Source organism: Dendrobates tinctorius, unplaced genomic scaffold, assembly GCF_039654945.1.
Source record: "Dendrobates tinctorius isolate UK_male_01 unplaced genomic scaffold, ASM3965494v1 ptg000085l, whole genome shotgun sequence".
NCBI lineage: Eukaryota > Metazoa > Chordata > Amphibia > Anura > Dendrobatidae > Dendrobates > Dendrobates tinctorius.
Genome location: NW_027361753.1, coordinates 6,759,719 through 6,772,536, shown reverse-complemented (window position 1 = coordinate 6,772,536; position 12,818 = coordinate 6,759,719). Strand labels below are relative to the sequence as shown.

General features: G+C 45.4%; 1 protein-coding gene across 13 annotated transcripts in view; it reads left to right on the top strand.

Annotated features, from left to right (window-relative positions):
* The window catches only part of NEDD4L (NEDD4 like E3 ubiquitin protein ligase), a 331,333-nt gene that overhangs the window by 252,662 nt on the left and 65,853 nt on the right, over positions 1-12,818 (top strand). For 11 of the 13 annotated variants that reach the window (XM_073584806.1, XM_073584804.1, XM_073584808.1 and 8 more), the window contains 5 exons: positions 5,214-5,264; positions 7,234-7,295; positions 7,382-7,484; positions 11,133-11,299; positions 11,670-11,799. In XM_073584806.1, coding sequence (XP_073440907.1) covers positions 5,214-5,264; positions 7,234-7,295; positions 7,382-7,484; positions 11,133-11,299; positions 11,670-11,799 — 513 coding nt within the window. Of the gene's footprint in view, positions 1-2,495; positions 2,518-5,213; positions 5,265-7,233; positions 7,296-7,381; positions 7,485-11,132; positions 11,300-11,669; positions 11,800-12,818 lie in introns of those variants that run through there. The other 2 variants (XM_073584815.1, XM_073584805.1) reach the window with 2 other exon arrangements.

The following is a 12,818-nucleotide window of genomic DNA, read 5'->3' as shown; positions in this document are numbered from 1 at the left end:
CTGATGTCTGCTCTGAAGGAGGAGATATGGTGATCGCCCACCCACTCTGTGGATGCCCACCTAAAACCAGCCCATGTGAGAGGTACTTTACACCTCTCAACACGTAGTGTGCTGGAGGAAACATCTCCTGGTTTCACCTCACTGACGACTTTATGCGCGTTGACACACATCTTCCCTTATACGCTCTGCCAGTGACCCTGTCACAATACATACATACATACATACATACATACTCTACATATATATATATATATATGGTGTATGTGTATATATATATATATATATATATATATATATATATATATATATATATATATATACACATACATACCCGCATACACACACACGTACCATGTTGTCATGATTTCCAACATTTTGAGACAACCTGTGTATTTTCTATTAGTATGCTGCTAGTTAGACATCAGTAAGAGGCCGTGTCCATCGCTCGCCTCTCGCCCGTTGTCCGCTGGCACAGTAAGCAGAGGGCACCCGTCCAGGAATAACTTTGACTTGGGCTGACATCACGGGCCAGCTGCACATCCTATAGCCCCTCTCTGGGAAATAAACAGGTCACTTCACATCCCCTGCAAGAGCAAAATGTGTCTCCCGTTAACCCTGGAGGTGACTGAGGTCCCTCAAGGATCGGTTCTAGGCCCCCTCCTCTTCTCCTTGTACACTGCCCCTATTGGTCAAACAATCAGTAGATTTGGTTTCCAGTACCATCTCTATGCTGATGACACCCAATTATACGCTTCTTCTCCTGACATCACGCCAGCCTTTCTAGAAAACACCGGCGATTGTCTAAACGCTGTGTCTAATATCATGTCCTCACTATATCTGAAACTGAACCTGTCAAAGACTGAACTCCTGGTGTTTCCTCCCTCTACTAATGTACCTATACCCGACATTGCCATTTCTGTGTGTGGTTCCACTATTACTCCCCAGCAACAGGCCCACTGTCTTGGGGTCATACTTGACTCCGAGCTTTCCTTTGCCCCCCACATTCGATCACTGGCTCGCTCCTGTTATCTGCACCTCAAAAACATTTCTAGAATTCGACCTTTTCTTACTTTGGACTCTGCAAAAACTCTTACTGTTTCTCTTATTCATTCTCGTCTCCATTATTGTAACTCCCTTCTAATCGGTCTCCCTCTTACCAAACTCTCCCCCCTCCAATCTGTCTTGAATGCAGCTGCCAGGATCATATTCCTCACCAATCGTTACACCGATGCCTCTACCTTGTGCCAGTCCTTACACTGGCTACCCATCCACTCCAGAATTCAGTATAAACTTATTACCCTCACCCACAAAGCCCTCCATGGCTCAGCACCACCCTACTTCTCCTCCCTTGTTTCAGTATACCACCCTACCCACGCCCTCCGTTCTGCTGATGACCTGAGGTTAGCATCCTCAATAATCAGAACCTCCCACTCCCGTCTCCAAGACTTTACAGGTGCTGCGCCAATTCTTTGGAATGCACTTCCCAGGTCAATACGATTAGTCCCCAATCCCCACAATTTTAAGCGTGCCCTGAAAACGCATTTATTCAGACTGGCCTATCGCCTCAACATATTAACCTAATCTATCCCAGGGTGGCACAGCCAAAAGTTTTACCATAACCAGGTTCCCCGCATCATGTTCCCACATGCTTTATGCATCCATTAGCCCTCTGTGTCTGTACTGTTACACACTTAACATTATGGCTGGTCCATACAATCAGGGCAACTGTTACCACCCACCTTTCGTGTCTACCTCTTTCCTCATAGATTGTAAGCTTGCGAGCAGGGCCCTCATTCCTCTTGGTATCTGTTATGATCTACTGTATGTGATTATTGTTATGCTGTAATGTCTATTGTCTGTACAAGTCCCCTCTGAAATGTAAAGTGCCGCGGAATATGTCGGCGCTATAGAAATAAAATGTATTATTATTATTATTATTATTATGACTGAGGAGCTCCTGGTAACCCTGTACCTTTCCCAGAATGTTGTGCGCCTCCTACATAGGAAGCCTGTTTGTGGTGTAGCGTGACCTGAAGTGTAGTAGTACATGATCCGTATGCGAGTGTGGCCTGTAGATGGGGGTCCTGAGTGGGGGGGACCCTTCAATACTGCCATATGCCATAGGACAACCCTTTTAAGAAGGGATACTGGTAAATGAAAGGAAAAATTATACAATTTCCTAAATACTTTCAGTTTTCGAGTTAGTCTGGTATTTTTTATTTTTTGTATCCACTGGAGATAAACATGAAATGACAGCAAGCAGAGCTACTGTAAAGGGTGCAAACTGATCTTAAGAAAATTCGCTGGAAAATTGTATAACTTTTATTTGGTGACACACGACAAGTCTGTGCAGTGTGGAGAGACAGTACATTGTATGGCCGATAATGTCTCACGTTCATTTTACAGGGAAAGGAGTTATGAGAAAAGAGTAGTTCAGCAGCAGAGTTATTAACTCGGTCTCCAGCACGTGGACTCCACTCAATATCCATTGTTCGCAGCTTCAGACTTGCGTTACAGGTCTGTAAACCCTGCCGGCTCTGCTGTACTCGTACTGTGAGTCAAATCAACGCGTCCCAAGTATAGTCTATCCATTACAGCCCGCCGCGTGCGAAGCCTTGATTAAAGGGTATTCTCTCTGCGTGCCGCTCGTATGTCGCCTGTGTTGTGGCAGCTGAGGTTTTTATGTATTCATTCTAACGACTGTGCCATTTGTAATGGATTAGAAACCCAGTGGATATCATTGATGCCCGGAGCTGGGCTATGGGAGGTATGGCTATGGGACTGCTGGCTAATTTAAATGCGCTTAAAGGGATTGTCCATATGCTCTTAGATGTCAGCGGAAAAAGTCCCATTCTTTAAGCAAAAATTTATTTATTTATTTTTTTTTTTTAAATTTCTTATGCAGAGGTCTAAATCCCCTGCATAGGCATAAAATGAAAGCATAACATGCTGACTACCTGCAGCCACCACTAGAGGGAGTGTGTTGCATAGTGATTTAGTATTGACTTCAGCTCCTGAGCTCCCTCTAGTGGTGACGGCAGGGTTCCAGCATCTGTCAATGCTATGTCTAAACATGGGATTCAGAGCTCATCAGAAAACCTGAGCTCTGACAGCTATACGGATCTACTAAGAAATGAATCCGCTCAGATTCTTGAACCTATTGTATAAAAAAATATTTACACTCATACATACACTTAGGACAATGCCAACAGCTCATTGGCGACTGGATCAGGGGATTTTAGCAGCTCTATTTATTGATTTCAATATTTTTTTTTATTTTTGTAAACTGATGTATGTAAGTAAATCTCTTCCGCGTTCCTTGTTTCGCATGAAGAAAAAGTTTGTATGCAGCCATTATATGGCATATATAAAGTAACTGAAGTCTGAACTGAGAAAATTAATTAATGTGTATGCACAATGTAAGTGCATATTAACACATGACCATTAACCAGAGAAAACAAAAAGCAAAAAACACAAAGAGTAAAAAATAAACTGCAAATACTGCATAAGGTAATAATAATAATAAGGGTATTTAGTAAACATAATTTTGATCAAAATAATGTACAAGCCATCCCGCCACATAGTGTGGATCCGTTGAAACGACAGATCACTTATGATGTACAGTAGAAACACTGGAGTTATATCTACATGCTGCGTGGAAAGCTGGGTGACAACAAATATGGCAGGCAGCCTATAAAGCAAATATGTCACTAAATTTCTCATGACAAGCTACAGACATTACTATGATTTTTAGCCCTGATTAGACTGCTGTACTTACTGTGATTATCCATGTCAGAATGACTGTATGATCCATTCTGAAAGTTTAAACCTAATCTCAGCCCACCTAGTCTGACATTCCTCAGTGTCCTCCTTCCTGCTGAATCTCTGCTTTCCTACCTTGATTGACGACGCCTGTGTCCCTCCTCCCACCTGCTGCTTAATCTCTGCCCACCTAGCCTGATTAACAACTTCTCAGTATCCTCCCTCAATGTTGCTGAATTTTCACCCACCTGTCCTGATTGACAGATCCTCATTGTCCTGCCTCCCTGCTGCTGAATATCCATCTACCTGTTGATTTACAGCTCCTTAATATCCCCCCTATATACTGCTGAATCTCCACCCACCTATTCTGATTGATGGCTCTTCAGTATCCCTGCTGCCTATTGCTGGTTCTCCACCTACCTGCTGTGATTTACTGCTCCTCGGTGTACCTTTTCCCTGCTGCTGATTCTTCACCTATTTGTTGTGATATACTGCTCTTTGGTGTACCTCCTCCCTGCTGCTGAGTCTCCACCCACCTGTCCTGATTGACAACTCCTCAGTGTCCCCCCTCCCTGCTGCTGATTCTCCACACCTATTCTGATTGATGGCTCCTCAATGTCCCTCTTCCCTATTGCTGCTTCTCCACCTACCTGTTGTGATTTACTGCTCCTTGGTGTACCTCCTCCCTGCTGATGAATCTCCACCCACCTGTCCTGATTGACAGCTCCTCAGTGTCCCTCTTCCCTGCTGCTGATTCTCCACCCACCTCTTCTGATTGACAGCTCCTCGATGTCCCTCCTCCCTGCTGCTGAATCTCCACCCACCTGTCCTGATACCGCCTCAGTGTCCTTCCTCCCTGCTGCTGATTCTCCACCCACATGTTCTGATGGCTCCTCAGTGTCCTTCCTCCCTGCTGCTGATTCTCCACCCACATGTTCTGATGGCTCCTCAGTGTCCCTCCTTCCTGCTGCTGAATCTCCACTCACCTATCCCGATTGCCCACGCCTATGCTTCTGTAGCTCATCCCTATTTCCTTCGATGGAGCTGAGCTACAATGCAGCAGATCTGAGATGGTAGGGGCTGGAACATGGCGTTTGTGCAACTTCTTAAAACTTTTTTTTTACACTTGGGTAAATAGTGAATTCTTAGCAGAGATTCCTATGGACAGTACTAGATTCGGTGTGTAATTCAGTGTCATGGTTTGTGTTCCGTGTCATGCTTCCTAAAGGGGAAATGCAGTAGATGAACTTTTACGCCAGATACGTTTGCAGACTATGTAGCGCTATCAGATCCCTTTAATACTCTTGATAGTTCCATATTAAATGGGTAAAAAAAAAACACAACTTATTGACTATTTTAGTAAAACAGGTCAGGACAGGGGCTGGGGTGCTTTTTAAGCTGACATTTCCTGTGGTCGTCGGGGTCTAATGTGTCCTTTTTTGCCTTCACAGACTAGAGATGACTTCTTGGGTCAGGTTGACGTGCCTCTGAATCACTTGCCGGTAAGATGTCTAGTTTTCCAGTTTGCCCGTTACGTAATGATTTCTGGTGAACCCTCGGGGATGAACTTTACTCTGATCTGAAGATCTAATATTTGCTCTCGTCCATCGTTGCATTGGGTATAATGATGGGTTACGTGATGTCATCCAACCCGGAGGTTAAATATTTGTCAGCAGGTTCGGTCATACGATGGTTTTACTCCTGTGATGCCCCTTCAGGCTGTCAGCCGGTGTATACCGCACCGTAGGCCATAAACAGCTCATTTGCTTTGCTAATTGGTAATAACTGTGGCAGGAAATGTAAAATAGATCTGCACCTTTATCAGGCCGTCCCTATCTGTAGAAGCTCTGATAAAGTTTATATTCAAAGGGATTTTGCTGGCCTATCCTTAGTATCGGGACAGAGCTACAGCAGCACAGCTCCGTACACTCTGTACGCTTGTGTGGTGGTCATTCTCAGGTTCTGTTAAAGTGAATGGGAGCTTTACTGCAGTACCCAGGAGTGGCCTCTGCTTATTATACAGCGCTGTGGTGCGCCTGATCTGTGCACATCTTGTGAGACCTGCAAACAACCAATCTGAAGGGGGGGTTGAAGGCTGGAAGTACTGGGAAACCCTTTTTTTAAGGGTAAATTACAGAGTGGATCTTTAGCACGAACATTGAAGATAACTAGATATGGGCGGACCCCTGGATGTTTGGTTTCGGCCGAACAGTTACAAGAAGTTTGGGTTCCAGAACAGTACCCGAACCCGGACCCCATTTATTTGAATGAGGGGCCCGAACATCCAGTGTTTGCCACGTTGTCAAATGTGCGACAAACACCCGGTGTTCAGGCAGCCGAACCCGAACAGTAAGACAGACTTCCTGTTCGATACAGACGCCAAACTTTACTGTTCTAACTAACGCATTCATGTAAAAGTTACCCCACTGCTAAAACGGATGTCACTTTTGAGGGCGAGGCTGGTCTCTGTTCTCTCATTATAACTGACAGTGTGCTCTCTTGCTGGCTCGTCACTTCTAATTAGAGCTGGCGAGGGAGCGCACTGTCACTGTGCACTGACAAGAATATTGCACAGTAGGAAGGGAGATTGTATTGGTGACCTCTGTATCCCTCAGGCTCCAGGAGCTGTTAATCAGTGGAGGCCATATACAAATCGGGCTAGAAGTGTAGGAGCTTGGACTCTTACTGCTTCCCTCTTTCTTACTCTACCACCACGGATTGCTCTGCACTTTCTGATTGACAGCTCTGGCCTCTGTTATGTCAGCCCACGCTAAAATATACTGTGTGAGATTGCAGCTGGATTCAGGGATCCTCTAGAGGAGGCCAGAGCTGTCAGTCAGGGAGATGGGGGCGTTACTGGGTGTGGTGTACTCAGAAGGGAGGAATCGGTTTAAAGGGGTATCCTCAAGTTGTCTCTTGAGCGACTCAGAGCAATGCAGTCTCCTCACTTCCCAGTTTCTGGCAGGGCGGCTCTCCTCCTCGAGTAACAGTTCTGCTGTATAGAACTGTAGTAGTAGAACTATAAAACTCCGCACAAGTTCTCTAAGAACACAGTCAGCCCCCTGTGGCTTGTTTTGGAGCCAACACCATCTTAAAAGTCCTTTAAAAAAAAAAAAAAGGAAAATTATGAAATTGCCGTAAACCTCCTAAAGAAAGTCAAAATGCCAGAATTGACATTTTCTGGTCACCAAAAAAATTAAACCACAAAATGTCATCAATGAAAATGACTTCTGGGTTTGCAAAATACAAGCCCTTACGTAGCTCCGTCAGTGGAAAAATAAAAAAGTTCCAGATCTCGGAGATTGCAACCAAATATTCACCTCCTGGACCGGCGCTTCAGTTTATTCCTGAGGGTTCAGATATACTTTCTAGCGTGACCCATTTTTTGACTGGCGCTTTTCGAGCCCTAGCAGTGGAGTTTTGCATTCCTGAGTCAAAGCCGGTGTTAAAAATTAACCTTCTCGTTATCAGACAGAAGATCCAACAATGGAGAGGCCGTACACATTCAAAGACTTTCTGCTTAGACCAAGGAGGTGAGCGCTCGCCTAATGGACCGGGTTTGTATGTCCAGTCCGCATATTGGACATCTTGCTTTCATTCCTTATGTTAAATGTTACAGCCACAAGTCCCGGGTGAAAGGTTTCCTGAGGTTAAAGATGGCGTATTTGCCAAAGAATGGCCCCCAAGAGGAGGAAACCAGCGAGCAGAGGGATGAAGCAGAGGTAAAGACTTGTCGCCAGCTCAAAATGTTTTCTAGCTATCGTAGAAAAGTCCATTGTGCCGATCTCATTGATGTGAGTCCTACCATTAATTTGGGTTTGGCACCCATTGGTTTACTATTGACTTTACTACCCAAAAGAGAGGTCAGTAGGATTCCACAAGGCTTTTTATGTAATTGTGGACGTACGTTACGATAAGAACTTCACTGACCGTAGCTTTGGGGTGAGCCCATTTGATGAGAATTTCAACCCTTGCTATACTTTCTTTACCCCAGAGACCAAGCATTTACTTATCTCTTGCCATAGAAATAACAGTAAGTGCATATGGCTCACAGGTTGTGCCCAAAATTTCATGTTATCTGGTGGATAAGGGGGATAACTAGATGATCGTTAAGGGTCTCCCAGCAATCCTGATGAGGGGGCTCTGCTGTTCTGTCTCGAATGAAGCAGAGGTGCGTATTCGTGGCCTTCTCTGCATTCATTGTCTATATGGGGTTGAAATAGCTAAAGACTATGCTTGGCAGTCCCATAGGCCATGAATGGAGCTGTGGCTGAGCACCTTCGCTTCATTCAGTACAACTTCAGAGCCCCATTCTTGGGATCACTGTGGGTCCCCAGCGTTCAGACCTCCAGTGATCATCTTGTTATCCCCATAGGATAGAAGATCACCTGAGAACTTTTTGGGACTTTGACCAGTTTATGATCAGCTCCTTTTTTTGTTTTTTTGTTTTTGTATGTGTTTTAAAGAGGTTTTTCACTAATTTTTCATTGATGACCTATCCTTGGGATAGGCCATCAGTGTCTGATCGGTTGGGGTCAGATACCCAGCACCCCCGCCGATCACTGTTTCTCTGTGGTGACGGCCACTGGCCAGAACTGCTCAATTGTGGAGCTGCTCAGTCTTCCGATGATGGTGGTGTCATGATACTACACATCCATCAGAAGACAGGGCAGCTCCGCAATCGAGCAGTTTTGGCCAGCAGCTGCCGCCAGCTGATCGGCATGGGTGCCGGGTGTCAGACCCCGACCGATCAGACATTGATGACCAACCTCGTTCCCCCGTACACATGGGACCTGCCGGATGATTCTGGTAGTGACCAATCTCACTGGAAAATAAAGACTTAGGAATATTAAAATTAAATGGCTGTATCCTTCTTTTCCTTCACATCTGCCATTGGGAACCACCCCCATACACTTTCAATTTTGACAAGATACCCAAGTGTTGATAATCCCTGCGGAAGGCGTTTTATGCCAGTTTTTCCGGATTGCCATACATTAGTTCTCCAACTTATTGGATCAGTTGATGATTGGCTCAGTTGATGATTGGCTCTGCATGTAACCTAATACGACAAGGGGCAATTATTTGGGGGAGTGTTTACTTTTTCTGCGTTAATAGTGAGAGCTCCAAGCCCATTGAATGTAGATTTATGTTTTACTAATTTCACGAAGGCCAACATTTTTTGGGGGGCAGACTGCCTCTGCTTAAATGGAATCCATCAGCAGACTTTTACTATTTAATCAGAAAGTAGCATGAACTAGGGGTAGTGAACCTGAGTCTAGTGGTATGTCACTTACTGGGCTGCTTGCAATAGTTTTCATAAAATCTCTGTTTTATCAGCAGGAGATTGTCACTAGTGGAATAGTTGTCTCGTGCCGTGTAGGCGTGCTCTGTGTAACCCCACCCCCAGCACTGATTGGCTGCTTTCTGAATATACTGGGCATAGGCAGAAAGCTGCCATCAGTGTTGTAGCCAGCGTTATGCATAGCTCAACATTCATAGAACTGGTAAATCTGCAGCAGACAATGGGGATTTTATCAAAATTGCAGCAAGCAGCCGTTAAGTGACACATCGCTGGAAACGGGATCACTTTCTCTATTATGTTGCTGTCAGAATACATAACAATTTGCATTCCTTAGCTCTGTTCTTCACCCATACTGATGCCACAGCGCCCTGCTTGGTTCCAGGCTCGCTTCGGGTCTTCAATCTTCCACTCTTCTCTGGTCTTCGGTCTTCCACTCTTCTCTGGTCTGCGGTCTTCCACTCTTCTCTGGTCTGCGGTCTTCCACTCTTCTCTGGTCTGCGGTCTTCCACTCTTCTCTGGTCTGCGGTCTTCCACTCTTCTCTGGTCTGCGGTCTTCCACTCTTCTCTGGTCTGCGGTCTTCCACTCTTCTCTGGTCTGCGGTCTTCCACTCTTCTCTGGTCTGCGGTCTTCCACTCTTCTCTGGTCTGCGGTCTTCCACTCTTCTCTGGTCTGCGGTCTTCCACTCTTCTCTGGTCTGCGGTCTTCCGCTCTTCTCTGGTCTGCGGTCTTCCGCTCTTCTCTGGTCTGCGGTCTTCCGCTCTTCTCTGGTCTGCGGTCTTCCGCTCTTCTCTGGTCTGCGGTCTTCCACTCTTCTCTGGTCTGCGGTCTTCCACTCTTCTCTGGTCTGCGGTCTTCCACTCTTCTCTGGTCTGCGGTCTTCCACTCTTCTCTGGTCTGCGGTCTTCCACTCTTCTCTGTGAAAATAACTTGGCACTCAACTAAAAAGCAGGCGGACTGATGAAGGCCATGTAGGCCGAAACGTTTACAGACTGCATTAAATAAAAAAATTATTTCCATTCATGGACATCATAAGTTGAGTGCCAAGTTATTTTCACTGTTGTGCTTTGGTTTGGGTAACCTACTTGTGCACCCTACACCCCACCCTATATTTCACATGATTCCACTCTTCTCTGGTCTTCAGTCTTCCACTGGTGGACACCGCATCCGGCCGGTGGACACCGCATCTGGAGGCACGTTTGCCCCTCTCCTATATACTGACAAGCTTATTACCTTAGAGAGATTATTCTCCTCAATGCTTAAAGCACCATCGTCCTTTCTGATAGATGCCTATAAGCTCTACACAATCTATATACCACACGTAACTGAAGAAGGTCACATTGACCGAAACGTCTTTTTTCGTGTACTACAATAAACCGCCTTGCAAATACCTTTAAGTTGAGTGCTAGGTTTATATTTGTAGCTTTAACGGTTTGGGAACCTAAACTTAGCACCATCTCGAGTTGTGCTCACGGTGTTCTTCCTAATGTGTATTGAGGCCTCCTTAACTCTTCCCCCAATGGAGGACATCTGGAGAGAGAAGGATCGGGCATGTTGCATTTCAGTGCCTGATCATTTTGTTTTCTTTGGATATGTCTGTCTATTATAGGTGTTTGACTTGCTCCACTCTGAGTTGTCAATCAACTATCTTAGTTGTATGGGAACCTTAAACTTTTTGGAGTCTTTTTAATAAAAAAAAAAATTAAAATAGAAGCTTTCTAGCTTGTGGTAAGTGCAGGGGCGGTTATAACATTGGGTCAACTTGGGGCCCAAGAGGTCATGGGGCCCACCTCCAAAGCAAGTGGCATTGTGCGTTATAATGAGCTTTTGGACTGCAAAGGCCCCATAGACTGTTACTACACAGGGGCACTCTTACGTCTGTGTTTGCCCCTCAGAAAGGGCATGGGATAAGGCTTGTCCAAAAATATAGAAAACGACATCTGTCAAGGTTTTTATTGACCACTCACATTTCAGGAGGACAAAAAAGGACCTTTGGAGTTCTACTAGAAAGGGTTGACTTAATTTTGGCTGAAATTTTCTCTTTGTTTGTTTTTATTTTTTTGCCTCCAGCAGACCTGGGACGATGTAGACTTGAACGACTCTACCTCTCCACACCAACAAGAGCTGCCAGCTCCCCCTATGCCACCAGGATGGGAAGAAAAAGTGGACAATCTTGGGCGCACGTACTACGTCAACCATAATAACAGGACCACGCAGTGGCACCGGCCAAGCCTCATGTACGTGTTGCAAATGATATTCACCTAAAAATAAATTTTTAACACATCGACCAAGTGTTAAATGCGGTCTCTAATGATCACTGTCTCGTTCAGACAGAGCACGGATAACTACATGTTTTCATCTTGGAATTACAAGATTTTTTTTTTTTTTACCAATGTGCGGCATGGAGAAGCAGTCTCTTGTACAGCTGATAGAGCTTCCATGGCCACTACTGAACTCCATGGAGGTTCATTATCAGAGTGGGTGCCAATTCCCTTCCTCCACACAGGGGACATCCAAGACCAGGCTGAAGACCTCACCACCTTCTCACATTGAACCTTTCTGTCGCCATTTTCTGCCATTTAACATCTTTTTTTTGTCCCTTACCAGAGACGTCACCTCCGAATCCGATAATAACATCAGACACATCCAGCAAGAGGCCCATCGGGTGTTCCGGTCCAGGAGACACATCAGTGAAGATCTTGAGCCAGAACATGTAGAGGGAGCGGACATGCCTGAGGTGGGTGAAGCTTTGACTTGGCGGTTTTGTATCTTCCTTGGTGCCTGTTGTGGATCCATCTACATAGAACTTGCTTTTTTGTCTACATGGGTTTCCACTGCTACTCCACAACTCATGCTTGGGTTAACCCTTTCCTATACATGGGCTTAACATTACACCCTAGTCATGATGTTCCTCTTGCAGTAGTGTTGATGGAGTGCTGACAGTAATATACAGGCGACACACCGCCACACTGGCCAGGATCAGTCTCCTCAATAGTAGCATGTAAGCAGTGGGTCAAAGGGTTGGGAATCCATATTTTACCCCATAGACTGAACATGTCACCAGGAGCCTGATGTAGGTCCTTCAGATCCGCCAGTGTCCCATGCATAGTAGACCATGTCGGAAGCATCTAACATACCTCCGGGCTGTAGAAGTTATGTCCTCCTAAGGGTCACCGCTCCTAACCCCCCGAAATAGACAAAAGTACATTTAAAGAGGAGTTCTAAATTTCATTGATCAGGAGCGCACCTTTCCCCTTTCTCCCTTCTGGTTGGGTTTGGCCCAGTGGCATAGTTGTGCCTTTTGTCCAGACTGTGCACTCCCGATGCTGCACCAGGAGTTATAACCTTGTCTCTGCATCATCAAGGATGTCATCGCACTGTTGCTGTCCAGAATCAGAAGCAAACTGCACGCTCTAGTGATCCTGACGAAAAAAAATCCTTGTTCCCTCTTTGGAGATTGCTTTAAAGAAAACAATCTTCTTTCCTCACCCTCCCCAGGTCCATTGCCAAGTCTCTGCCGCTCCTCTTGGCATCTATTGTCGACACCACTGAGCTCAGTAGCAATTTGACAACATGTGCCTCTCAGAACCACGGAGCTGTCAACGTGGCGTAAGAGCTGCAGACAATAACAGACTCAGGAAACAGTGGTGGGAGATGCTGTGTTGGACCTGGTAAGGGTGACAAAAGCACAGTTTTTCCTTAAACTGTGCCTGGTGGTGGGTGGTTTTTTTTTAAACTGGAAAACCCATTATAAGT